This window comes from Ranitomeya variabilis, chromosome 2, assembly GCF_051348905.1.
Source record: "Ranitomeya variabilis isolate aRanVar5 chromosome 2, aRanVar5.hap1, whole genome shotgun sequence".
NCBI lineage: Eukaryota > Metazoa > Chordata > Amphibia > Anura > Dendrobatidae > Ranitomeya > Ranitomeya variabilis.
In genome coordinates this window covers 566,764,239-566,791,250 of record NC_135233.1, presented here as the reverse complement: position 1 = coordinate 566,791,250, position 27,012 = coordinate 566,764,239, and the positions used below count along the sequence as shown (strand labels likewise).

The window sequence follows — 27,012 nt, the reverse complement described above, 5'->3', positions numbered from 1 at the left end:
TGATTGCGGTGCATCTCACTTTTGGAAAGAAAAATTACACAGTGCAAAGTTTGCGTCATGCTGCGGAAGTGGTACTATACACTTGCGTGAAGTAAATGAATATCCTCAGCAGTTTCAAGCATGGTTAACTGAAGATACGAACGAGGCAATAAAATTTATTTTAAGTTAATTTACCACCTGCGCAAGCGCTATTGAATGTTGTCATTATTTACTTTAGTTTAATCACCAGCAGCGTTAATTAGTTAGCAATGAGCGTGCCGAGCGTTAGCTGGCTGGAAATAGCTAGTATGTATGTGTGTGTATATCATGTGGTGCTCCCATCCTGCGCCCCCATTCTGTCATGTGCTGCTCCCATCCTGTGCCCCCATTCTGTTGTAATGTACTGCACCCATTCTGCCATATGTTGTTCTCATCTTTCTCTCTCCGGCTCTACTGCCCGAGTGCGGCTGTGCTGAGTGCGGGCGGCTGTGGTGCTGAGTGCGGGCGGCTGTGCGTGGCGGTGCTGAGTGCGGGCGGCTGTGCGTGGCGGTGCTGAGTGCGGGCGGCTGTGCGTGGCGGTGCTGAGTGCGGGCGGCTGTGCGTGGCGGTGCTGAGTGCGGGGCGGTGCTGAGTGCGGGCTGGTGCTGAGAGTGCGGGCGGCTGTGCTGGGCGCTGGGGGCCTGAGCAGGCGGGGACACCGGCGCGCTGTGGGGGTCAAGTGCCGGAGTCGCCGCTTGCTCAGGCCCCCGGCACTTGCTATACTTACCTGTTCCCCGTTCTACTGCTGCGCGCTTCTGTCTTCCGGGGTCCTCTGCCTGTGACTGTTCAGTCAGAGGGCGGCGCGCATTAAGCACGTCATCGCGCCCTCTGAACTGAACGTCGCAGGCAGAGGAGGTGAGGATGGAGTAGCGCGCATCGGTGGAACGGAGGACAGGTAAATATTGCATACTCACCCTCCCGGCACGTCCCTGCTTCTCCGTTGGAGATTGTGGTGTGCGTTCAGTGCTTACGCATACCGCGATCTCCTGGGAGCGTCGCTCTGTGGGGTCCAGACTGCGCCGGCGCTTGCGCAGTCTATAAAGGCTTCGGACAGAGTGACGCTCCCAGTGTTATATTATAGACATATATATATATATATATATATAGCATCGGGATTACTCGCTAATCCCGCCCCCCCACCACATCACCACACACAATCCCTCCCCCAACAACATCACCACACACAATCCCGCCCCCCACCACATCACCACACATAATCTCGCCCCCCACCACATCACCACACATAATCTCGCCCCCCCACCACATCACCACACATAATCTCGCCCCCCCACCACATCACACACAATCCCGCCCCCCACCACAATACCACACACAATCCCGCCCCCCCACCACATTACCCACACATAATCCCGCTCCCCCACATTACCACACGAGGCTCCGTCCTCACACATTACCACACGAGGCTCCGTCCTCACACATTACCACACGAGGTTCCGTCCCCACACATTACCACACGAGGTTCCGTTCCCCCACATTACCACACGAGGTTCCGTCCCCACACATTACCACCCGAGGCTCCGCCCCCCCACATTACAACACGAGTCTCCGTTCCCCCACATAACCACACGCAGCACTTCCCTTCTATGTAATTCAGCCAAGGTAAATGTACATTTAATTGCATCTGCATTCTCCCAAACAAAATGAGCCAAGAAAAGTCGCCAGGTCCATCTCACAGGCCGCAGGAAAATCCAGACAACGATGCAGTAGCTGATCGACAACAACAATTTCAACAAAATCGTAGGATTGGTTATCAACAACGAACACCTGAGCAGATTGATAAGGACAGAGGGAGATATCACAAGGTTTATATCAATCAAGTGACAGAAAGAAGGGAAGCGGATATATATAACCAGCGTCAACGTAGAAGGAATTTGACACCTGCGGAAGTTGAAAACAACAATGCCTGTCGACGTAAACTGCCCCCACCTTCGAGGTATGCAGCAAGAAATCCACAGAATATACCCAGTGAACATGTGGGGAAGTGAGACGTTACGTGTAGTGATTGCGGTGCATCTCACTTTTGGAAAGAAAAATTACACAGTGCAAAGTTTGCGTCATGCTGCGGAAGTGGTACTATACACTTGCGTGAAGTAAATGAATATCCTCAGCAGTTTCAAGCATGGTTAACTGAAGATACGAACGAGGCAATAAAATTTATTTTAAGTTAATTTACCACCTGCGCAAGCGCTATTGAATGTTGTCATTATTTACTTTAGTTTAATCACCAGCAGCGTTAATTAGTTAGCAATGAGCGTGCCGAGCGTTAGCTGGCTGGAAATAGCTAGTATGTATGTGTGTGTATATATATATATATATATATATATATCTCTCTCAGGAGTAATGTCAATGAATATAAATATATATATATATAATTTATATTCATTGACATTACTCCTGATTATATGATTATATATATATATATATATATATATATATATATACATACACATATACGCACATATATTGTATGTATATATTCTAACCTGTCAGTTTGATTTTACTGTATGTGCACAGGAATTTCCATCTTTTCCTCTATCAATTACCCACCATTTATATATATATATTAGGTGTTTTGATGAATATTTCCTTTGAAAATGATGTGTAAATGACAGAGAATTGCTGTATGTAAAAGTTCATGTTAAAATCGCAATGCACTCAGATGTAAATCGGATGCTAGGTGTGAAAATTGCATTGTACTCCCATGACACTTGCATGTTACTTGTCCGTTTTTCCGTTCCAGATTATGAACCGTTTTTTTCTCACATATGGGTATGAGCCCTAATAATAGAAAAAGCTGCATGGGTTCTCCTGTATTTTTGATAACCAGTCATACAAAACTCACAGATGGGGCCGGCAATCCTCAGCTGTCAGCTTCACCAAGGCTGGTTACCAAGAATAGAGGGGTTTCCACGCCATATTTTTTAATTATTTAAATAGTTTAAAAAAACGGTGTGGGATCTCTTCCCCTCCCCCCCCATTTTTTGACAACCAGCCAAGCTAAAGCAGACAGCTGGGGGCTAGTATTCCCAGGCTGGTAAGAGGCCATGGATAATTGTCCCCTCCCCCACCTAAAAAATAGCAGCTCGTAGCCGCCCAGAAAGGGGGCATCTATTCGCCGGTTCTGGTGTTTTGCCCTGCTCTTCCCACTTTCCCTGTAGCTGTGGCAAGTGGGGTTCATATTTTTGGGGTTGATGTCACCTTTGTATTTTCAGGTGACATCAAGCCCATGGATTAGTAATGAAGAGGCATCTATAAGACACCTGTCCTTTACTAATCTTATAGTTATTGGTAAAGACACAGCCAGAATAAAGTCTTTTATTTGAAATAAAACAAAACACACTATAACTATTTGCTATTTTTAAATAAAATTGGAATACTCACCTAAAGGATAAATCCACTAAATCCCTTTTCTCCTGTAATAAAGCAAAAATCAAAACCAACAATATGTCTCACCTGTCCGTTGTAATCCATGTCTGGGGCATAAACCATTTTCAACCTGGACGGTGCCAAGATGCGACTGTCCAGGCTGAGAACCACTGATGAATGAGCTGTCAGTGACTAGCAGTGATGTCATCGAGGTTACTGCTAGTTACTGAGGCTGCTGCTGGGCTGAACTGCCTTGACCTCGACGAGATCCCCACCAGCACAGTGAGAAAAGATTTCACCGAGGTCATCGCTGTTCAGCCCGACTGAGAACGCAGCATCAGTGACGTCACCGCTAGTCACTAGTGCTGCGCTCGCAGCAGCTCATTCACCAGTGGTTCTCAACCTGGACGATCGCAACTTGGCACCGTCCAGGTTAAAAACTATTTATCCCCCAGACATGGATTACGGCATGGGACAGAACGACGTACGGGTGAGAGATATTGTTTTATTTTTGTTTTATTACAGGGATTCAATGGAATTGGGCGTTAAAGGAGTACGACTTTTGTGTTATTTTTAAATAAAAAAAGTGTTGTTTTATTTCAAATAAAATACTTTATTCTGGCTGTGTCTTTATTTACTATGTAACCATAGGATTAGTAATGGAAAGATGTCTTATAGACACCTCTCCATTACTAATCCATGGGCTTGATGTCACCTGACAATTCAAAAATGACATCAACCCCGCTATGGGGCAAGTGAATTTCTTGTTAATTGTACTGTACCAGAACATTCATCCAATCAGGATACTTGCCCAAGGAAGGGGGCAAGCAGCCCTTCTGAATGCTGTACAGGTTACACCATCATCGCTGGCCCCTACCTGTATGTCTTTAGAGCAAGGGTGGCAGACCACCTGAGCACAGAGAGAACATACAAACTCCTTGCAGTGTCATCCATGGTGGGATTAGAACCCTGGAATCCCATGCTGCAAAGCACCTGTGCTTGCCACTGGGCTACCGTGCTGCTCAGAAAATAATCTTTGGCAAAGTCATTAATATTACTACCAGCAACTATGGGAAGATAAGGAAAAACTAAAGGAGGTCCCTTTGCAATTTCCCATGGTGGGATTTGAACCCTGGCCTCCCATGCTTCAAAGCACCAGAGATTTCCACTGGGCTACCGTGCTGCTCGAAAGATATCCTGGGTCAAAGTCATTGATATTAATACCAGCAACTATGGGAAGATAAGGAAAAACTAGAGCAGGTCCATTTACAATTTCTGAAGTACAACTGAGAGGTAGAATTACTCAGACCTCAGTTAGGATTAAACTAAGGACCCAAGCATTGACAGGTAATCGAGCTAACCACTGAGCCACCATGCTACCTGAGAATTACCTGATGGATAGGTCATCAATCTGTCTATCAGTGCCCACCGACAGCTCATGAAAAGGAATAGCAGGCTTCATTTGAGGTCTCTGATTTCATTATCTAAGATGTGTTTGAGAGGAGAAATCTCATCAACCTCAGAGTGGAATTAAAGGGAACCTGTCACCCCCCCCCTGGCGTTTTTAACTAAAAGAGCCACCTTGTGCAGCACTAATGCTGCATTCTGTCAAGGTGGCTCTTTTATTTGGGGTCCCTTCCAACACTGCAATATTCGTTTTTTTAATTTGCCCGCCATACCTGTAGTCTGTCCGGGGGGCATGTCTTTTCCCCCCGGACACAAACGCCTCCCAGCCATCACTCAGCCCTTTAAGGACCCAAGTGTAGGATGGCAATGGAGGTAACCACTGAGCCACTGTGCTGCCTGAGAGATTATTTCTGGCCAGATCATCAATAGGACTCTCAGCATTTATGGGAAGGTCAGAAAAAATACTAGTGAAGGTACTATTACAATCACTGACTACAATTTCTAAAATATCCGAGAAGAGGAATCTCATTGTCCTCAGTCAGAGTTGAACCCAGGACACCAACATTGGACAGCAGCAGTGCAAACAACTGCGCCATCATGCTGCCCGAGTGCTAATCTTTGGGTAAGTCATCTATAGGACTCCCAGCACCTATGGGAAGGTCAGGAAAAACTTTAGCAGGTCCAATTTGCAGTCACTGATTACAATTTCTAAAATACACCTGAGTGGAGGAATCTCACTGTCCTCAGTCAGAGTTGAACCCAGGGCACCAGCATTGGACAGCAGCAGTGCTAACCACTGGGCCATCAATATGACTCCCGGCACCTGTGGGAAGGTCAGGAAAAGAGACATAGCTGCGCAACACATCTAACCAATCTGTTCATTGATTTCAATTTCTTAAGTGAGGTGGAAAACAGGGCCATACTGGCCATCTGCAAGAAGGGCCTGTCTGGTCATGGGCCACCTTGTCTGCTTCGTTGTTAACAGAATCCGTGTTCTCAAGATACGCATACTCTTAAGAGTTGTGATGGAGCACAAAGTGGCTGACTTGGTCACTTACCCCAGCAGGACACGGGTATCTTTAGACATATTGGTCTTGTAGTAAATCTTCCTTTCCACCATCCAGGGCAATATTAGTAATATATCCCCTCTGGTTCATGGGGATGGGGACAACATGGGCCTGTGTGATTTCAAATGCCAGGGGCGAATTTCAGACCCAGTCCGTACCTAGTGTTCGGTACGGACGCTGAACTTTACTGTTCGAGTTCGCCCATCTCTACACAGGAAACACATAGACATATTGAATTGCAACTGAACATAATTTACCATAACTATTCATACTGCTGTTTTTGTTAAATGTTTCCTTTCTACCTTTGTTGGCACCTCGATCTCCTCTTTATCATTTTGATGCAGTCACCTCGATCTCTTCTCACTGTGCTGCTGTCATCACAATCTCTTCTCTTGCTCTTCCTGGGCTGCTTTTACTTTGATCTTCCTGGCTGTAAGTGTGCTGCTTTCACCTCAATATCTTCTTCTCATGTGCCGATGTCAGCTCAATCTCTTCTCTGGCTCAGTGATTTTATTATCACCTTGATCTCTTCAGTAGCTGTCACCTTAATTTCATCACTGGTTCTCACTGTGTTGCTGTCACTTGATCTCCTCGCTGGCTCTCACTGTGTTGCTGTCACTTGATCTCCTCGCTTGCTCTCACTGTGTTGCTGTCACTTGATCTCCTCGCTGGCTCTCATTGTGTTGCTGTCACCTGATCTCCTCACTGGCTCACTGTGTTGCTATCACTTGATCTCGCTGGCTCTCAGTCTGCTGTCACTTGATCTCCTCGCTGGCTCTCACTGTGTTGCTGTCACTTGATCTCCTCGCTGGCTCTCATTGTGTTGCTGTCACTTGATCTCCTCACTGTGTTGCTGTCACTTGATCTCCTCGCTGGCTCTCACTGTGTTGCTGTCACTTGATCTCCTCGCTGGCTCTCATTGTGTTGCTGTCACCTGATCTCACTGGCTCACTGTGTTGCTATCACTTGATCTCGCTGGCTCTCAGTCTGCTGTCACTTGATCTCCTCGCTGGCTCTCACTGTGTTGCTGTCACTTGATCTCCTCGCTGGCTCTCATTGTGTTGCTGTCACCTGATCTCCTCACTGGCTCACTGTGTTGCTATCACTTGATCTCGCTGGCTCTCAGTCTGCTGTCACTTGATCTCCTCGCTGGCTCTCACTGTGTTGCTGTCACTTGATCTCCTCGCTGGCTCTCATTGTGTTGCTGTCACCTGATCTCCTCACTGGCTCACTGTGTTGCTATCACTTGATCTCGCTGGCTCTCAGTCTGCTGTCACTTGATCTCCTCGCTGGCTCTCACTGTGTTGCTATCACTTGATCTCGCTGGCTCTCAGTCTGCTGTCACTTGATCTCCTCGCTGGCTCTCACTGTGTTGCTGTCACTTGATCTCCTCGCTTGCTCTCACTGTGTTGCTGTCACTTGATCTCCTCGCTGGCTCTCATTGTGTTGCTGTCACCTGATCTCCTCACTGGCTCACTGTGTTGCTATCACTTGATCTCGCTGGCTCTCAGTCTGCTGTCACTTGATCTCCTCGCTGGCTCTCACTGTGTTGCTGTCACTTGATCTCCTCGCTGGCTCACTGTGTTGATGTCACTTGATCTTCTCGCTGGCTCACTGTGTTGATGTCACTTGATCTTCTCACTCGCTCTCACTGTGCCGCTGTCACGTCTATCTCTCCTCCGGTTCTCACTACTGTGCTGCTGTGTGTAAATTCTAGCTCTCCCCTGTCACATCTCATGCAAGAATACAGAAAGGAGAGGTTAGGGCTGGCATCTCATCACGATCTGCAGAAATGGTGGAAGTTGCATGTTGACAGCTCAGGATATGTAACACTAATCACCCATTGAATACTAGCTGCTGTCTGTAAATGGGGCAGCAGCTGAAAGGCATTGTTCATACAAATAACGGCATCAGAAGCACCAGAGCTACGAGCTCATGCATTTATTTCAGATTTTGATAAAATGACAGATACACTTTTTAAGTCAAGTGAAATTAAGCAAACTTGAGGCTATGGCTAAAGTCTTGTTTCAATATCTCCACGCTCTCTCGGTGACTATATATCTGTCTTTGTTTATTCTTCCCAGGTGACAGAAGAGACATGTCGCATTTTGGAAGGATTGGGTTATTCCTGTGAGTGCCGAGGTCTGATCAATGTTAAAGGGAAGGGAGAACTCCGGACGTACTTTGTTTGTACAGACATGGCCAAATCTCAGAGCATTGGCATAAACTGACTTTGCCCCTGATTATTTTACCCAGAACATTTTAAAAGTACAGAAGAAAGTTTTACATGCTGCCTAATTTTATATGAAGACTAGTAAAGCGAGCATCCGACTGGAAGAGATGCCATTTACCGAACTGTTGCCAATGGTTTAATACCTTGCATTAGAAATGGCAGAAGAATATTACGGGAAGTTTGCTACATGCACAGTATTTTTTTTCTCAACCCAACAGTGGAGGTTGGGTTTGCCAGATGACAGGGCGGATTATACCTCAAGGTTGTTGCTTTTTAAAAAAAAAATTTTAAGTGTTCGTTTACAAGGCTGAAACTGCTTTCTTTTTATAGAAATAGGGAAAAGTTCTGAGAAGGTGTAATTTGTACCGTATGAGCCAAATCAGCCTTCTGTTATAGACCAATAAATTCACCAAGAGCATGGAAGAATGGAGGAAGAACGCCGACTATACCTACTAGCCCGAAGAGTGTAGGTCCATCTGTGCGGTCTGAAAGCGTGGGTTGGCTGGGTAAGATTCCAGCGGCACAGTGCATAGGACACGCTGATGGATTAGACTCATACTTCCCAGATTACTGTTCCATTGTAGAGCAAAGGAACAAGACCGAGACATTGTTTCTTTGAGAAACCTGATGTCAGAATTTAATTTTTTTTGGTCATTTTTTTTTTTTTAGCTCTGGGTTTGATAAAACCTGTTGTTTTTACAGTAGGACTTGTTTCATACAGTTCGGTACAATACGAGTCCACATCTGACGTATTTTATCGCAAAATACTGCAACTAAAAAGAACAAGGCAGTGTAGGCGATGTATGCAACACTCCATACGGTGACAATAGGTATTTTAGACCTTATTGGATTATCTTAAGTCAAAAGAGAAAAAAAATGTTTAAATAGCTCTACAAGGGATGTATAGTAGTGAAAGCCATACTTCCAGTTCACTGCCGCTCTTGGCGACAGGAGAGATATAGCACAGTCAGTGGTTATATTAACCAGGAGTCCTGTGCGTTGTGCATATAGTCGGCACTGCAGTAGCGTCTTGGAGCAGGGGCCATTCTTTCCTCCTATTACAGCAGTGCGCGCCTTCCTTATATGCTGGAATATTTGTATATACTGTAGTGTTCTAGTCACTTATTGAATAACAGTATTTATCAGCATCCGGCTGCAGACGTGTCCTATTAGTTATATGTTCGCCTGAGAGAATGCCCATGGTACATCCTGCCCGTCTTTATTTAGGAATAAAGGAAGACAAGTATTTCACTATTTGTTTTGCTTTAAAATTATTTTAAGTAAGTGAAATCTTGGCTGTTCAGAAACTGCAAGAACAAAGGGGTTGTATCAGAAGAGTAATTTATTGCACGTCTATAGGATATACCATGGATGATAGATGTCTCCGGGACTAGAATCCCCAAAGAGTGAAGAGTTGGTGGCGCATGCAGCAGCGCTCGAATTTACTGCATGTAAATCCTAGGCCCCGCCATGATGCGCCTGTGCTTGGTGTGAACAGTCATTCTGTGCCGACTGTCCTTGTAAGTCTGGACCTTGCACAACGCCAGTCTTAATGAATCAGGCTCTATGCGTTTCTGATCCCGTAAATTCAGAAACACATCCAATGGTGGAAGATGAAGTTTCTACCACTCAAGGTATAAAGCGCTCTAGCAAGGGTAAATAAATAGAGAATTTTCAATATAGTATAATCCAAAAAATCCACCTGGCTTTAAAAGGAAAAAACAGATATTAGCAAATCCTAAACTTGGGCACAAATTGTGACCTGCAGATTACGGTAATTATTACAACAATAAATGCAACCACTAAAATAATGCAATGATGAATTGATAAAGCATAAACCGGGTTAGAGTGGAGTCTCTCATACCCTTTGTCGTTCAAAATGGTGATCCGCATCTGCTGTAGTATCCATAATAACTAGACTTCCTCCTTTGTTAGACGACTTACTGACTATATTATCATCACATTTGAGGCCACTAACAGCTTGCATTTCTGCTTTACTAACATTCTTTACTTTCACCAATATCTCCCTCACGTTTTTAAGGGCTTTTGAGACCATCAGGAAGAACATATCAATTGTGCATAGGTCACTTTGGATCGGAGGCATTTTTTTCCCCACCTACTTTTGTTTTTAAGATTGGTAAGTGGACAAACATCATTTGGATTCTCATAGATTGTACAAAAGTCTGATATCTGGTGATAGGGTATATTACTGGATTTCAGATTTTTGTACAATCTTTGAGGAGAATCCAAATGATGGTGAGACCCCCAACTCCTGACACACAGGTTTGTCTACTGCTATGAAATGTTCATGTCACTTCAATCTCCTTGTGAACAGGTGGCGATCCTAAACACTCTTGAAAACCCTAAAACTAGATGTGGGGACAAATGAGAGACCCTATTGAGGTGTGGGTGCAGGGGGGGGTTGCACCAGTTTCCCAGTGCATAAGTCTGTTCTTAAAAAAAAAAAAAAAAAAAAAAATAGACACTGTGACATGCTCCATATCTCCGATCAAAGGAGATATGGAGCACTGTAGCTCTCCAGCGTCGGCCTCCGGAGGGACCTATATGAAGCTCCCTTGAGTGAGATTGTTCAGTGTTTCTATTTATGCCGTATTAATTCATCAATGCATTATTGTGGACTTGTGTAATTATTAATCTGCAGGATGCATTTAGCAATTTGTGCCACAGTTTAGGATTGTTCATATGCCTGTGTGCCTCTTGATCCAGTAGTTTACTGCCAATGATCCTTCCCTTACTTCTGAATGAATAGTATGTGAGCAGGGCCAGAATATACAAGATTTGTTTGGTTCCTATCCATCAGTGGCCCACAAAGACCTAAACAGGTAACATTTTAATTAAGACTTATTACTTTATTTTAGAACAGTGATCCCCCAACTGCAGTTCGCAAGAGGATTTGTTTGACCTGGTGATAATTCCATCATATGTACAGTACTAAAGAATTCCTAAAAACATAACCAGTCAGAGACTTGAGGACTGGAGTTGGAACACTGTTAGATAAGATTAAAAATGTCCGTATTACAGATTTTAACGTTGGGCCTCTAAATGCAGCAGATTTCCTGTACTGCACAAAGGGCCTACTTGCTCAGTTAAAGGTGGAACAGGAGAATTGCTTTTAGGGCCATGTTTCATGCTTTGTGAGAAAGCGGAATATTCTATGAAGTTACTAGTGGCCTCTAAAAAGGAAGGTTAAATGCAGGGGAGCTTTACTATTCGAAAAGAAGGAATTCTGACCATTTGCATCAATTAAAAAAAATTTAAATATGTAACTAATGAGGAGCAAAATGTGTCTTAAGTCACCTAGAAAAGGTTGGTAGCTAGAAAAGTCTTCTAGGGAACCTGTCACCATGATATAGGATCCTAATCCAGGGGCATGTTACATTGTGATATAGTCAGCCTCGGCATGAGTGGGGGAAAAAAAGGCACTTTAGGCCTTTCACACTAGCGTCGTGCACTGCACGTCGCTATGCGTCGTTTGGTTGAAAAAACGTATCCTGCAAAAGTGCTTGCAGGATGCGTTTTTTCACCATTGATTAGCATTGCATTGCCACACGTCGCAACAGTCGTGCGACGGTTGCGCCGTGTTGTGGCGGACCGTCGGCTGCAAAAAACGTTACTTGTAACGTTTTTTGCGGCCGACGGACGGCCATTTCCGACCGCACATGCCCGACCGGAACTCTGCCCGCACCTCACAATGCGGCAGCGGATGCGTGGAAAAACAGCATCCGCTGCCCCCGTTGTGCGGCGCATTCACTGCTAGCGTCGGTACGTCGGCCCGACGCACAGCGACGGGCCGAGTACGACGCTAGTGTGAAAGTAGCCTTACACGGCTCCATCGTATGCTGCAGTGGGATCTAGTCAGTGTGTCCTCGCTGCTAGCATGCCCCCTCGGCTCTGAATGACCACCAGCTGCATGTGAAGCTGTAGGGGGCCGGGCATTAAATGAGGGCAGAGAGCACATGCCAGCAGCTGGTACAGGGGCAGTCACAGATTTATGACCATACAGTGTACACCCATAATTTAGGTATTGAAATCATACTGACAGGTCCCCTCTAAAACCTGCCAAAAAGGGTGATGCAAAATCTTGATCTAAATTAAGCCAAAAGAGAAAGAATGCTTCACATGTCTAGCAGAGGCCCAACGAGACGCCACATCTTCTGCCATAGGTGTAAGACTAATAGTTCTGCTCCTGGCTATAATGAATATCACTTCTGCCACAAGGAAACTTATTTCTAACCTGCTGCACCACTGTGATCCATGCCGATTTATGTCTCCGAACTTTCACACAGAGGATATTGTACGTTAATAGTTTTGTAACACATGTTTGTATTTATTATGCAGACTCCCTGTTATGTGCCATGGATGACTAATTACTATGTAATTTATTGCCTTTGTCATTGTTTTCATTGTGTAACTAACTCTCAATTTTTGTTCAGCTGCAGATTAAACCATCCTGTAGGTCAAATTCCTCAGAGTATTATGAGAAATTGTTTGCACAATTATTCATGCAGTTATTTACCTATGGGCACAGTGGGCCGCTTTACTTACCAATGTATTGGCTTGTGGTATGGTCTTAAGATTATTCATAAGGTGCGGTCATATTGTAGTTTTGCGAAACGGGGGTTGGGGGGAGGTTTAATTATTAGTATTGTGTGAACTTTAAGTTCTTTGGATGTTAACATTGAATGTCTTAAAGGCTATTGCCTTGTCCTCTACATATGCCTTGGACATTTATGGCATGTAGAGGCCAGATGTGACTTTCACTGCTGAGAATGCAGAGCGGTCAGAGCACTCCCACACAGGTTAAGGCCCCCATAATAGGTCTGTTTTTTGTAAAGACTGCAAATAGACCTTTGCACACCCATTGTATTCAATGGTGGAGCACAGATGTTACATATTTCACACAGACCATGTGGAAAACCGTAATACTTTTTTTTTTTTTGCCCCACACACAAAATGTGTGATGCACACGCATAAGTGTGACACGTACCGGCGCCTGGGAAAAAGCAGTAGAGTTATTGCTGTTCCCAAACACTGAATGCAGCTCTCATCATTGTCGCCTGGTCTCACTGTCATCAGCAAGACCAGGGGATGCTGATGGGAGTTGGAGTCAGCACCTGCTGTGTGTATATTATAGTGTATTTAAAAGAAAAAACAAAAAAACAAAAAACAACCACGGTGTGGGGTCCCCCTTTTTCCTAACCAGCTGAGGAAAAGCAGACAGCTGGTAATCTAGGAAGGGGTCAAAAGTCATAAAGGTTCCCAGGCTACTAATATCAGCTCACAACTGTTTGCTTAGCCATTACTGGTTATTTATAAGGGGAACCCCCTCCCACATTAAGAACATCAGCCTGCAGCTGCCCCAGAAGCGGGCACATCCATTAGATGCGCCCATTTTGGTGCTTAGCCTCTGTGCTTCCCACTGGCTCTGGTGTAGTAGCACGTGAGATAGTTTATGGAGTCGATGGTTTGCTGAAATCAAGCCGAGGGGTTAGTAATGGAGAGGTGTAAATACGACACCCCTATCACTACCAACATAGTCAAATTTAATAATGACGGATTAAAGTCCTTTATTGGAAATAAACACTCAGACCCTCTTATTTTTTGGTGAATAAATGGGTAACCGTTATACTCACCTTTCTGACAAAAATTAATGCCCATGTCCACAACAAGCCGGATGGTTTGGCGAGTGGTCACAGTGATGCGTCCTCTCACTGCACCAGCTGAAACACACTGAGCTGAGTGCGAGAATGCAGCTGCGTATTGTCGGCAGTGATGTAATGAAGGTTACTGCCAGTAACATGTTCCGGCTGGTGTGGTGAGCAGTCACATCACAGATGTGACCGCTCAAACCATCCAATTTGTCGTGGGACATGTAAATTAATAGATTTTTGGTGGAAAGGCGAGTATAAGGCTGGGGTCACACTGCATTATGGCAGTCCTTTAGACAGACTGCGTTACATCGCAGCATAACGCAATCCGTTAACGCTGCCATTAATCCCTATTGTCGGGCGCCATAACGGGCATGCGCTAGCGATGTGCCGTCATTCTGTGACAGATCCTCGGACGCGGTCTACAGCTTTTCGGGGTCCGTCACCGCTAGCGCCTATAGAGCATCTGCTAGCACAACGCAATCTTTTTCAATACTTGTGTTAACGCAGTCCGTTTAATGCATGCGTTGAACGGACTGCACTAACGCAATGTGAACCTAGCCTGACTTTGCTTTTTACGTGAATAAATGGATAAAAGAGGGTCAGAGTGTTTTTCAAATAAAGCACTTTACTCTGTGTTTTTATTAAATTAGACTATGGGGTTAGTAATAGGGGTGCCTAATAGACACCACTCTGTTACTAACCCCTGGGCCCCATACACTATTACCCCACTAGCCACTGCCATTGGGAAGAGAGACATGGGCAGCTGTGGGCTGATGTTAGTCTGGGAGGGGCCAATATCCAGGGCCACTTCCTAGGCTGTTAATATCAGTCGGCAGCTGTTCGTTTAACCATTGCTTGTTAGTAAATATATGGGGGACCCCACTTTTTTTGGTTCCCCTTAGAATAACCAGTAGAAGCTAAAAAAACAATTGTGAGCAGTTAATAGCACTAGATATGACCCCAATTTAATGCAAACTAAAGATAAAAATTTATCAAAACCATGGACCCGTTTTTATTGGTATTAAAAGATAAAAGGTACATATTAATTTACAAGTTTGTGCAGTTATCTCCAGCTTTACGTCCCCATTGGTGGGCACTCATTTCCAGTGCTACAAAACATGGTGCCATCTTGAGGACCTGTTGGAGGAAAAAAAACAAAACAAAATGTGAATATAGTGTACAGACAAGAGTGGATAATGTGTTAGATATGTCTATATTTGTATATTTTGTTAATGTACCTGCGGTTAGATTCACCACCATCTCTTCTGTGCTGACGTAAGGGGAGACGATGCCCATTGCCTTTCGAATGCCAAGAACACTGACAATGTCTCCTGGGTTCACCCGCTGGGCTAATGCCTTCAGGTTTTCATGAACTTTATCCGCTGTTAACAAAAACAAAGTGTGAGAACATGATTACATTTACAAAACCTACTTGTCTTTGGTGCAGGGGCTTTGACTGTCCTGAAGGTAACACTGTAGTAATCACACACATTTATTCAGTTTCAGAGCCGGAATAAATCTGTGTATGATCCGAACCTAACAGTAAAAACACATTTACATGAACCGACCGGCACCATGATACGAACATTTTACCGATCGGCGGTTGTTTACGTGGAAATAGGCACTTAAAAGATGAGCAGAGAGCGATCTGCAATGGATCACTCGGAGCACATGCACTGCCGAAAACCATGATCTTTCACCCAGTGAACGAGAGTTTTGCTTGTTTATTGGGTGATCGTTGGCCTGTTTACAAGGCAAGATATTCATAAAGTAGCATTTAGCAATGCGCATTCACGATTATCTTATAATATAAATGACCCTTTATCATGATGGATCCACAACGGCCATGCAACATTCACTTTTTCACCCTCTAATGCAAGTTTCCAAGGTGCTGTGTGCGATAGGGTCTTAAAGGTCTGCTGAGATGACAGTGATTATTCATTTATTAGATTGGACGTTTTTGTAGCCTCTATATTGGCAATATACTTTCATTACCAATAATGGTGGAGAAAAAAAAACTGATGTAAAAAGTTACGACAATTGTCTCCCGTCTGAGCAACTTACTGTCAGGCCTGATCCATTAACAGATACACGAGCAGGAGGGATTACAGTAAGAGGGATCCGTGCTTCCAAACTTGATGGCTTTCCGGCCTTTACAGAGATCAGTCACTTAACTGCTATGAAAATGGAGCACGCTATTGAACATGACTGTCATTCTATCCTCTCACTTTCAGAGCTTGTTTCTAAAGTCTTCTTATAGCAAATTACCGGTGAATTTATCTGCTCCACTATTTTTTTTCACAGTGAGCTTGTGCACCATCACTGTAACCCAGCTGTCACACAGCTTTATGTTCTGATGATCATGTATATAAAAGTACAGAAAGAATGCAATAATACCATGCAATTCATTGGGCGAAGTAAGAGAAGTCAGTAGCATAAGGCCGGCAGCTTAGCCAGCACAGAACCTGCCCCCCTCAGTGTTTCCAGAGGGGCGATCAGCTGGGAGGATCAAAAAATGGAAGAATAGCAGGAGTATCATGTGCTATACAGCACTGTGCAGTCATGTTACACTTTCATCCAAACAGGTGCACATTATCATCACTGGTGACTTTACAGGATATGCTCAGGAGCCAAGAGGGAGGTGAGCAGATTACTGCTGTATAAGAATCAACGGGCTGGAGAAAGCCAACTGGGAGGCTAGGAGTTAACTTCCCTCCCAGAATGTAACTATACTGCACCTTCAGGGTCTGGTGGCTGAGCTCCTTGAAAAGAAGCTGTACACTATGCAAGATAAAAGCTTTCACAGCAAGAGAACAACAGCAGATAGCATTAAAAGAAACAAGTTTGCAATGCACTTTAACAACCTTAGAATAATCAAGTATTTGTAGTGTACACCACATCTTGCAAATTTGCCCTTCAGAAAAGAGTGAAATTAGTGCAGTTACACGCACATATAGCTCTCTATATATGAATAATTGTCCAAAATATCACTTTAAATACCTTTTCTGAACAGGCATTTTAAAAATAATCCTGGAAACTACTGAAAAACATCTATAAATCTATGATGCAAACTGTAAATTAGAGATGGAAAATCAGAAGTCTACACCACAAGTGTGTCCAAACACCTGCCTGAGAAAAGCCTGTCCTGATATAACAGTATAATAAAAAAAAAAGTGCTTTCTAGTCAGTGTTTCCTTTTTTTTTTTTTTTTTTACTCCTGATACACAACACCAAATTCACTGCAGACATAAGCTGGCCACTAGAGGAAGTTTACTGCACTCTTTGAAGTCAATAACAATATGCCGTAGGCTTTTAAGTATGAATGAGCGGACCTGTGGAAGTTCAGGTTCTAGTACCAGACTGAAGTTTAGTCCAAAGTTCAGTTCAGGTACCAGAACTTTACTGGAACCCCATGAAAGCTATGGAGACATGAACTTTGGAGCTGGAAAATTCTTGTTCGCTCTTCTATACTTTTAAGGCCGCTATAAAGGTAGTCACATCCCACTACAGAATTTGGAGCTTTGAATCAGAAAAACCAACGTCAACCACTATAAAAATATATGAAGAAACAAATCAGCAGGCGATTTAGCACTTCTACATGTCAGAATGAGAGCAGGCAGAGATTCCCTTTAAGACACTTCAGGACACTGAAGTGCCAGTAATAACCTTAACCCTTACCGAGCTGGAGTTCCTTGGTTGATGGCGCTAGCAGACACACCATGTTAGGAGGAGGCTTCGTACTCAAACGATCGTTCTGCACCTCCTGCAGCTCCCGTATCAAAACTGTGGTTTCATCCAGTTTCTTTTGAAACTTTTCTGCTTCTGCAAAAATATTTCACCAATCCTAAAAAGTTTAGTCAGTTAATAGTGCCAGTGGGTCAGGGAAAAATAGTGAAGCAGGGGGTATTTATTAGAGTTGAGCAAATTTCTTTGGGTCCTCGCTTATTCGCCAAGCTGTAGCGCTTACCAAATAAGCTGCAGCGAGGACCCGGATACATGGAGCGCGCCGGCTTATCAGCGCCGCAGCAGCATGTGCCACTGTCACAGCACATGCATAGAAAGCCTGTGTGTGGCTCTCCATGCATGTGCTATGACAGTGACACAGCTGTGACACATGCAGCTGCGGCGCCGATTAGCCGGCATGCTCCAGGTATCTGGGTTCCCTCTGCAGCTTATTCGGTAAGCGCTATAGCTTGCCGAATAAACGGGGACACGAAGAAATTCACTCAACTCTAGTATTTATCACTATTGAAGGCATTTTCCACCCTCTTCTCATCATACTTGAGCCATACATTATAAAATATAGTAAATCTAATCATACATGACCCATGGATTTCATGTGGCTCCTAAATCCCCTGGGGATCCCCATGCTGGTTTCATCTTTGTTAACCGGCCTGGTCAATGTTTTACAGCGGGGACAATCACTGTGGCCACTTACGGTGCTCGCTGCTGAGGTCACACAATGACCAGGCCGGAAGAAACCAGAGCAGAGTGGACCTGGCCACTGAGACAGAGAGGGGTCCTTCTTGACCAAGATGTGCCAAGTTTTCGTTTGCATACAAAATGCAAAAAAAAAAAATAACCTCCATATGAAATCAGAAGTATAGAGATGCCTACATACAGATGCCCGATTATCGATCTGTACAAGCACTAATACTATTATATGCATGATCTCCATGTGCTCTCTGTTATAGCTTGGGAGGTATAAATACCACAAAAAAATAAAGGTACAATACCAATAATGACCTTGCAAAGGTCCACTGCCTGTAATGTGAGATTTGCATTTAACACGGAAAAAAATAAAAAAATATATACACACATATACATACACATATATATATTTTATAGCACAGTACAGTAATAGGGTGCGGAGCTCCATAGGCACACACCAAACCTTATGAATACAGTCAAAGAAAGCTGAAGCAGCACTCCATGATGCAGTGAAAACAAACAAAAAAGAGAACCTAGCACTCACCATTTAGGATAATCAGAAAATAAAGGCCCCGTCTCACATAGCGATTTACCAACGATCACGACCAGCGATATGACCTGGCCGTGATCGTTGGTAAGTCGCTGTGTGGTCGCTGGGGAGCTGTCACACAGACCGCTCTCCAGCGACCAACGATCAGGGGAACGACTTCGGCATCGTTGAAACTGTCTTCAACGATGCCGAAGTCCCCCTGCAGCACCCGGGTAACCAGGGTAAACATCGGGTTACTAAGCGCAGGGCCGCGCTTAGTAACCCGATGTTTACCCTGGTTACCAAAAAAAACAAACAGTACATACTCGCCTTTCGGTGTCCAGGTCCCTCGCCGTCTGCTTCCTGCTCTGACTGAGCCGCCGTACACTGAGAGCAGAGCGCAGCGGTGACGTCACTGCTGTGCTCTCACTTCTCACTTTACGGCGGCTCAGTCAGAGCAGGAAGCAGACGCCAAGGGACCTGACGGACATCAGAAGGCGAGTATGTAGTGTTTGTTTTTTTTACATTTACGCTGGTAACCAGGGTAAACATCGGGTTACTAAGTGCGGCCCTGCGCTTAGTAACCCGATGTTTACCCTGGTTACCAGTGAAGACATCGCTGGATCGGTGTCACACACACCGATTCAGCGATGTCAGCGGGGCCTCAACGACCAAAAAAAGGTCCAGGCCATTCCGACACGACCAGCGATCTCGCAGCAGGGGCCTGATCGCTGGTACGTGTCACACATAGCGAGATCGCTATGGAGGTCGCTGTTGCGTCACAAAACTTGTGACTCAGCAGCGATCTCGCTAGCGATCTCGCTATGTGAGACGGGGCCTTTAGACAGATCTACTCTTCTTTTAACCCAAAAGGCCCCAAAGTGCAGTGTGACTAGTAGGAGTGATGAATGACTACAGCGCACTTTTCTGCCGTATTCACTAGCGGAGCATTTTCCCGCCCGAGTGTTTGGTGAAGCTTCATGTTTTCTTTGATTGCTTCTATTAGTCCAAGGCCACAATATTTTTTGCACAATTGGGGCCAATAGTAGAGCGGAGCTTTATCCATAAACAAGCAAAGTCCGATGACAGATCCTATAGAATATCCAGTACAGAAACATTTTAAGAAGTTGATTTTTCCAGTGTAATTACCTTCATTGTCAAATGTCTCACCAAATATATCAAGACCAAGCACAGACTTCAGACTGGCGAACTGTTCAGAAGTGGTCACCTCCGGCTTTGCTACTTGTCCACTCGTAGTTGTCTTTATATTAAAAAATAAATAAATACATGAACCCAAAAGAAAACTATAAATGAAGCTGTAAAAGTAGCTATTGTGGAAGGAGCAGACGTCATATTCCGAATGATGCCCTACAGGGCACAGGGATGTACTTATTATAGTACTTACTGTATTCTGGTCCCGCTGACTTCTGGAATACTCTCCGCCACTAAAGGCATCCAGCATACAGTCCGCCATGCCATAAGGTTGGGTTTTTGAATTCTCCAAGAAGTCTTGCATGCTAATAAAATAAAAAAAACAACAACTATTTTTTGGGATACATTTTCTTGCAATTGTAATAATACAGGGGACGTTCACAACTAAAATATTGACTACCTTCCCCTAGGATCAGAAACCCAGTGATCAACAGATACCTGTTCCCACAATGTAGCTGGGACATCACAACGCTATACACCGTGTACTGACATTGGGAGCTGAGCGGCAGCACCTGATATTCACTTCAATAAGAGCTACGCTGCATTGTCTGAGAACGGCCCCTGCACAGCGTACAGAGCTGATGTGTTCTGACTTACAGTGGCCGTGGAGATTTTTATTTCCTTAATCCAAAATTAAAGGTATTGTCCAGGACAAGAAAATTAATGGAGCTGAACTAGAATCACAAACAACCCATGGTCGGGGATGGTGCTGTTTCTAAAGGGAAAAAAACACAACTAATCTTATACAACCACTTTCAGCAACATCCTAAATAGTCTTCATTAAAATGTTCCGACCGTTTTGTTGCTGAATAATGTGATGACGTGTCTTCTACCAAAAGTGACCACTGCAGCCAATCCCTAGCCTCAGATAGTTACCAGTGAGTGACTGGCTGTTATGGTTACATGTGAGAAAATGCCTCATTACTGCAGATACGTAAACAGTGATAAACTGCCACAACAGGGGGGTTTAACAGGGGAGTATTTTTATTATTTTAGCCAATTTTTATCTTTTTGGCAAACCCCTTTAAAAAACGTCACCACCAACATATCTATTGGGAGTCTGAAATCCACCTACTATTTCATAAAAAGCTTGGTTAGCTTTCACATTCAATTTCATGCCACTTGAAATACCTTTGTTACAGTTACTGACTTATGTACGCTTTAAACAATATCAAAGCCTTAACTAGAATTGAAATTCCCTTTTTTCACCACAGTATCCTTATTCTGTCTGTACATTCAAGCATTGCAGAGCTGACTAGCAGGGCTGAACTGGGTTTAATGCCTGCTGTTAACAGATCGGTGATGTGAAACTGCAAAGGCCGCTCTGTTGATACATATGGCAGAAGATAATCCTCTGCCAGGTGCACCAACAAAGCAGCATTGCATTAACTCCGCTTCCTGATTAACCCACCTTTCTCCTTGTTACTTACTCTGTCGCCTCATTGGGGGACACAGGACCATGGGTGTTATATGCTGCTGTCCACTAGGAGGCGACACTATGCATAATCTGAAAAAGATTAACTGTGGCTCCTCCTCTGCAGTATACACCCCTGGACGGCGTCAGCCTTCTCCAGTTTTTGCTTAGTGTCGCATAGGAGGCACACCTAAAATTTTTTCTTTACTCAGTTTTTCGACGGGATTACAGCTGAAGAAAGGTGGGTCTCCTGCGAGACTCCCGGCATGGCTCCTTCCTCGGCCCCCTATTGGGTGCCCGGTTAAAGTCGAGATGGCTTTTTCCCCATGTCGCTCCTTCCCCAGTCCCTCGGATGCTGGTTCGAAGTCGAGACCCCCCTCCTTCCCCAATTCCTTTTGGTTTCTGGGTTGAGGTCGAGGCGAGGATAAAGCCCCCTGATGGTCATATTTGTCACTCCCTAATCCCCCTCTGCGGGCATTAGGTTGAGACGTCTCAGGTAGGGCCTGTACAGGCAGCACTCTTGCAGCTCCCAGCATGGGCCAGCACACTGCGCCTGCATCCAGGGATCCCAGTCCAGCTGCGGGTTCCTGTCGGGGCCGGGGGAGTGCAGGCAGGCATGGCACTATAGAGACACGGGGCTCCCTGCGCCCCTGTCTCTGCGGCAGCACCAGCTCTATACTGCCTCAGGGGGACCCCACACCGGGCCCCCCTTCCGCTTACAGCCCCACCGCTATCCTGCCTTTAAATCCAGGGGGGTCCGGTTCAGATCCGACCCCCTCCCGGACTTTCGCGCCGGCCTGGAGCCCTTCTGGGCATCAGGCATCTAATTTAGGCCCCGGCTTCGGCCTAGCTGAAGCCGCCGCCTCTTCTCCACCCCCCCAGCCTGCCCCCCGGATGACAAATATGACACTCTACAGTGTCATAGAGGGGGTGGATCGAGACAGAAAGGGTGCGTTTTTACACAGCTTTGCCGCCTTTTTTCTCAGCTCTCCGCCCCCTTCTCCCCCTGCCTCTTCTCCTTGGCGGCCATTTCTACTGCAGCAAGGATTAACCCTGCATCTCCCGGTCAGCAGGACCAGGACCAGGCTAGCCAGTCTCCGGGGGGGCAAAGGACTGTGGATCTTCGGCGCTGGACCTAGGAGCAAACTGGTGGGGTAAGATCACAGCTGGGTTTTTTTACTCTGCGTGAATCCATATTCCCTATAAGGCTCCCCTATAGGTTCCTCTGCAGCATAGCCAGCCCTTCTGCACTCTGTGCACTATACCGGGCTCAAGGTCCAAGAGAACCGGGCAGGACTGCTATTATGCATCCTGCACAGCCTGCAGGACCGCTCTCCCCAGTGGCAGCACTGCCAGGACTGCATCCAGACTACTGCATCAGAGCCCTAAGAAGCCCCTGCCACTGCTTCGGTGTCTAATGCCACGCCGAAATGGGTTACTCAGAGGTCGCAATCTATGACGCAGTCTATAGATAACCAAACCTCCACATTGCTTCAGGCTCTGCAGAGTCATGCCTCGGCTATAACTGTTACCTAGCAAAGGGAGAGCTTGACTCAGGAGTCCATCTGCGTCATCCCATAGCACACGGTCATCCCCTCTAGGGAGACACCGTAGTTCCAGGTCATCTTGACCGTCCCCTTCCAGGGGCAGACAATGCAGATCTCCGCAATCCCCGTCCAGAGGAGGCCTCCTCTCTAATTCACCCAGCAGGGCACGCCTCAGTGATACACAGGATTCGGAAGGCATCTGTGACAGACTCAGACAGGGAAACGGAGGGGTCCCTGATCCCAATCCCCCCTAGCAATACAGCGCTAGTTGAAGACATAATCTCTTCCATCCATCGGGTGCTGGACATTTCTAATCTGCCACCAGAGGCCCCAGAACACAAGATCTCCCTTGAAGGACCTCTGAAGCCGCCTAAGGTTTTCTCTAACCACCAGAGACAACGCCATCGGGGGTAAGAGTACCTCTCTCCCTCAACTGAAACCTATACGCACTTACAAGAAGTGTAACAAACCCGATTCTGATCCTTTCGGAATTCCTCGGACTGGTCCGTCTCGCGTCCAGCACAAAATTGTAAACGTTCCCCACACAGGGACAACTCACAGTCGACGCAAAGGTCGAACAAGACCTTTAAAAGCAGGCCAGTCAAAGCCCAAAGGAGGAAAACCTCAGACCTTTTCCTCCTCATGACTCACGGACCCCGGAAGTCATCCCACCCGTAGGCGGCCAACTTTGGTCTTTCAGCAAGTCTGGATGCCTACTACAGAAGACAGGTACGTCAGGGAACTAGTGTCTTCCGGATACAAGATAGAGTTCAACTTCCAACTCACCGAACCGATTCTTCCTCTCTGTTCCCCCAAAACCGCCAGCCAAGGCCCGTGCCTTTCACCAAGCGGTTTCCTCGCTTCTTCAAGCAGGAGTCATAGTACCGGTTCCCACGGCCGGGCGCTTCCGAGGGTTCTACTCCAATCTATTTGTAGTCCCCAAGAAAGGACGCAGCGTACGGCCCATACTGGACCTAACAACTCAACAAATTGCACGGGTTTGTCACTTCCGCTGGAGTCCCTTCGGTCCATCATTGCGTCCATGGAGAAGGGAGAATATCTCGCCTTCATAGATATACAAGACGCATACCTGCATATACAGATTGCACCTCCTCATTAGAGTTCTCAGGTTCGCAATCGACCAGGAACACTACCAGTTCATGGCTCTCCCGTTCAGACTCGCCACGGCTCCCAGAGTGTTCACCAAAGTCATGGCAGCCACCATGGACGTTCTGCACTCTAGAGGCATAGTAGTCGTTCCATACCTGGACGATCTACTCATCAAGGCTCCTACCTTCAAAGGACTGCGAGCTCAGCGTCTCAATCACAACCGACACCGAGTCGCATGGGCTGGTTAGTCAACCTACAAAGGTCATCACCAACCCCGAGTCAGTCTCTGACTTTCCTGGGAATGCTATACAACACCTCCAGGGGTCTAGTGCTCTTTCCCAGGGACAAGGCACTGGCTCTCCGCCTAGGAGTTCGCACCCTCCTCCGCAAACCTCAATCTCTCCGGTTTGCCATGAGAGTCCTCGGCAGGATGGGGGCAGCAACAGAAGCGGTCCCATTTGCCCAGTTTAACCTCAGGCCTCTCTAACTAGCCATCCTCAAGTCCTGGGACAGGAATCCCTTTTTCTCTCAGGGAATTCCAGTTAAGGTCGTCAACCAGGAGGTCCCTGCACTGGTTGCTCAAGACAACCTCACTAGCAAAGGGGAAATCCTTTCTCACAGGTCAATGGAAGGTTCAGACTACCGATGCGAGCCTGACGGGTTGGGGTGCAGTGCACCTACACCACAGGGCAAGTGGTCCCCAGTGGAAGTGACCATGCCCATCAACATCCTGGAAATTCATGCCATCCTCCTGGCATTGAGGGCCTTCCATCATTTACTGGCAGCCTCTCACATCAGAATACAATCGGACAATGCCACGACTGTGGCATATGTGAATCACCAAGGGGGGACCCGCAGTACCCAGGCGATGCGAGAAGTGTCACACATCCTCCACTGGGCGGAGGACACAGGTTCGATTGTGGACAACTGGGAAGCAGACTTCCTCAGACGACAGGCATAGATTCGGGAGAGTGGTCTCTCCATCCCGAAATTTTTTCGCCAGATCTGCCATCACTGGGGGACCCCAGATGAGGACCTAATGGCATCCCACTTCAATGCCAAGGTCTCCAACTTCATGGCCAGAACACACGATCCGCTGTTGCTCGGAGTAGACGCTCTGGTTCAGGACTGGACCCAGTTCCAGCTTCTGTACATTTTTCCACCTCTCCCCCCTGTTATCCAGAGTGGTGAGGAAGATCAAGCAAGAGGGAGTTCCAACCATCTTAATCGCACCGGTCGGGCCCAGACGTACATGGTACGCCAACGTCGTACAATTTTCAGCAGACGCCCCCTGACGCCTCCCCGACTGCCCGGATCTTCTATCACAAGGCCCGTTCTACCACCAGAACTCAGGGGCTCTCAATTTGATGGCGTGGCCCTTGAAACCTGGGTTCTAACCCCGGCAGGGCTCTCGACGTACGTCATTAGGACCATGATCAGGGCACGGAAGCCAGCCTCTGCCAAGATCTATGACCGTACCTGGAAAGTTCTCTTTACCTGGTGCGAATCTCGCGGCCAGACCCCATTCCCTTATTCCCTCCCCAAAATTCCTGTTTTTCTCTCCAATCGGGTCTGGAGGCCAGACTGTCCCTGGGCTCGTCTAAGAGCCAGGTGTCAGACCTCTCAGTGCTTTTTCAAAGGCGCATTGCTACCAAGCCTCAAGTAAGGATTTTTCTTCAGGGGGTTTTCCCGATTGGTTCCCCCTACAGACGACCACTAGAAACGTGGGCCTTCGAACCCCTTAAGGAGGTCCCGCTCCGCCTTCTCTCCCAGAATGTGGTTTTTCCTGGTGGCAATCTCCTCGCTACACAGGGTGTCTGAACTGACAGCACTCTCCTGCAGACGGCCCTTCCTGGTTTTTCTCCAGGACAAGGTAGTTCTCCGTACAGTCCCATCCTTCCTTCCGAAGGTTGTGTCCAACTTCCGCCTCAATGAGGAAATTTCTCTGCCTTCCCTTTGTCCGGTCCCGGTTCATAGAGTGGAGAAGGCTCTGCATGCGCTTGACCTTGTCAGGGCATTGCGTATATGTGTCTAGCACTGTGTCCTTCCGGAGGTCTGATTCTCTTTTTCTTCTTCCGGAAGGCGGCCGCAAGGGTCTGCCAGCTTCCAAAGCTACCCTTGCCAGGTAGATCACATCCACCTTACAAGAGACCTACCGCCTTAAGAAATCTCCTCTTCCAGCCGGTATTACGGCACACTCTACACGGGCAGTAGGGGCCTGCTGGGCCATTCGGCACCAGGCTTCGGCACAACAAGTGTGTAGGGCGGTCACTTGGACTAGCCCACACTCGTTTACTAAACACTACAGGGGTCATACCCGGTCATCAGCCGACGCGAGCCTGGGTAGATGTGTTCTGCAGGCAGCGGTGCCCCAAGTATAGGGGCCTGTCTGCAACAATATTCGTCCATTGCTTACCACCCACGGACTGCTTTGGGAAGTCCCATGGTCCTGTGTCCCCCAATGAGGCGACAGAGTAAAGGGGATTTTTGTGTACTCACCGTAAAATCTCTTTCTCTTAGCCTCTAATTGGGGGACACAGCTCACACCCTGTTGCCCTTTACGGGCCGTTGTTACTCTTGAGTTCTCATATTGTTCTTTGAGCTCGTACATAGTGGCCTTCTTATAGGCATGTCTATGTTGTTCATGTTACGTTCCTCCTACTGCTTTTGCACAAAACTGGAGAAGGCTGACGCCATCCAGGGCTGTATCTGTATACTGCAGAGGAGAAGCCACGGTTAATCTTTTTCAGATTATGCATAGTGTCATCTCCTAGTGGACAGCAGCATAACACCCATGGTCCTGTGTCCCCCAATTAGAGGCTAAGAGAAAGAGATTTTACGGTGAGTACACAAAAATCTCCTTTTTCCGCATATGCCAATCCCTTCACCGATTTCCATTTCTCTAACGAATCTAGTAAAACTACTAACAGTGACTTACAAGGACATCCAAAATCTCTCCTCTCTATACACCTCCAAACTGATCTC

The 27,012-nt window shown here is 46.3% G+C and overlaps 2 protein-coding genes across 3 annotated transcripts in view; one reads left to right on the top strand and one right to left on the bottom strand.

The window, feature by feature from the left end:
* ADCY7 (adenylate cyclase 7) overlaps nucleotides 1-10,568 on the top strand; it is a 175,487-nt gene extending 164,919 nt beyond the window's left edge. For both annotated transcript variants that reach the window (XM_077288219.1, XM_077288220.1), the window contains exon 27: nucleotides 7,964-10,568. In XM_077288219.1, coding sequence (XP_077144334.1) covers nucleotides 7,964-8,110 — 147 coding nt within the window. In that variant the 3' untranslated portion in view covers nucleotides 8,111-10,568. The remainder of the gene's footprint in view (nucleotides 1-7,963) is intronic.
* A 4,204-nt stretch (nucleotides 10,569-14,772) lies between these two features.
* Nucleotides 14,773-27,012, bottom strand: part of BRD7 (bromodomain containing 7) — a 66,852-nt gene continuing 54,612 nt past the window's right edge. Inside the window, exons 12-16 of the mRNA XM_077288221.1 lie at nucleotides 20,150-20,261; nucleotides 19,894-20,005; nucleotides 17,463-17,606; nucleotides 15,023-15,166; nucleotides 14,773-14,921 (exon numbers count right to left, since the gene is read on the bottom strand). Of these exons, the coding sequence (XP_077144336.1) occupies nucleotides 14,860-14,921; nucleotides 15,023-15,166; nucleotides 17,463-17,606; nucleotides 19,894-20,005; nucleotides 20,150-20,261 (574 nt within the window). The 3' untranslated portion in view covers nucleotides 14,773-14,859. The remainder of the gene's footprint in view (nucleotides 14,922-15,022; nucleotides 15,167-17,462; nucleotides 17,607-19,893; nucleotides 20,006-20,149; nucleotides 20,262-27,012) is intronic.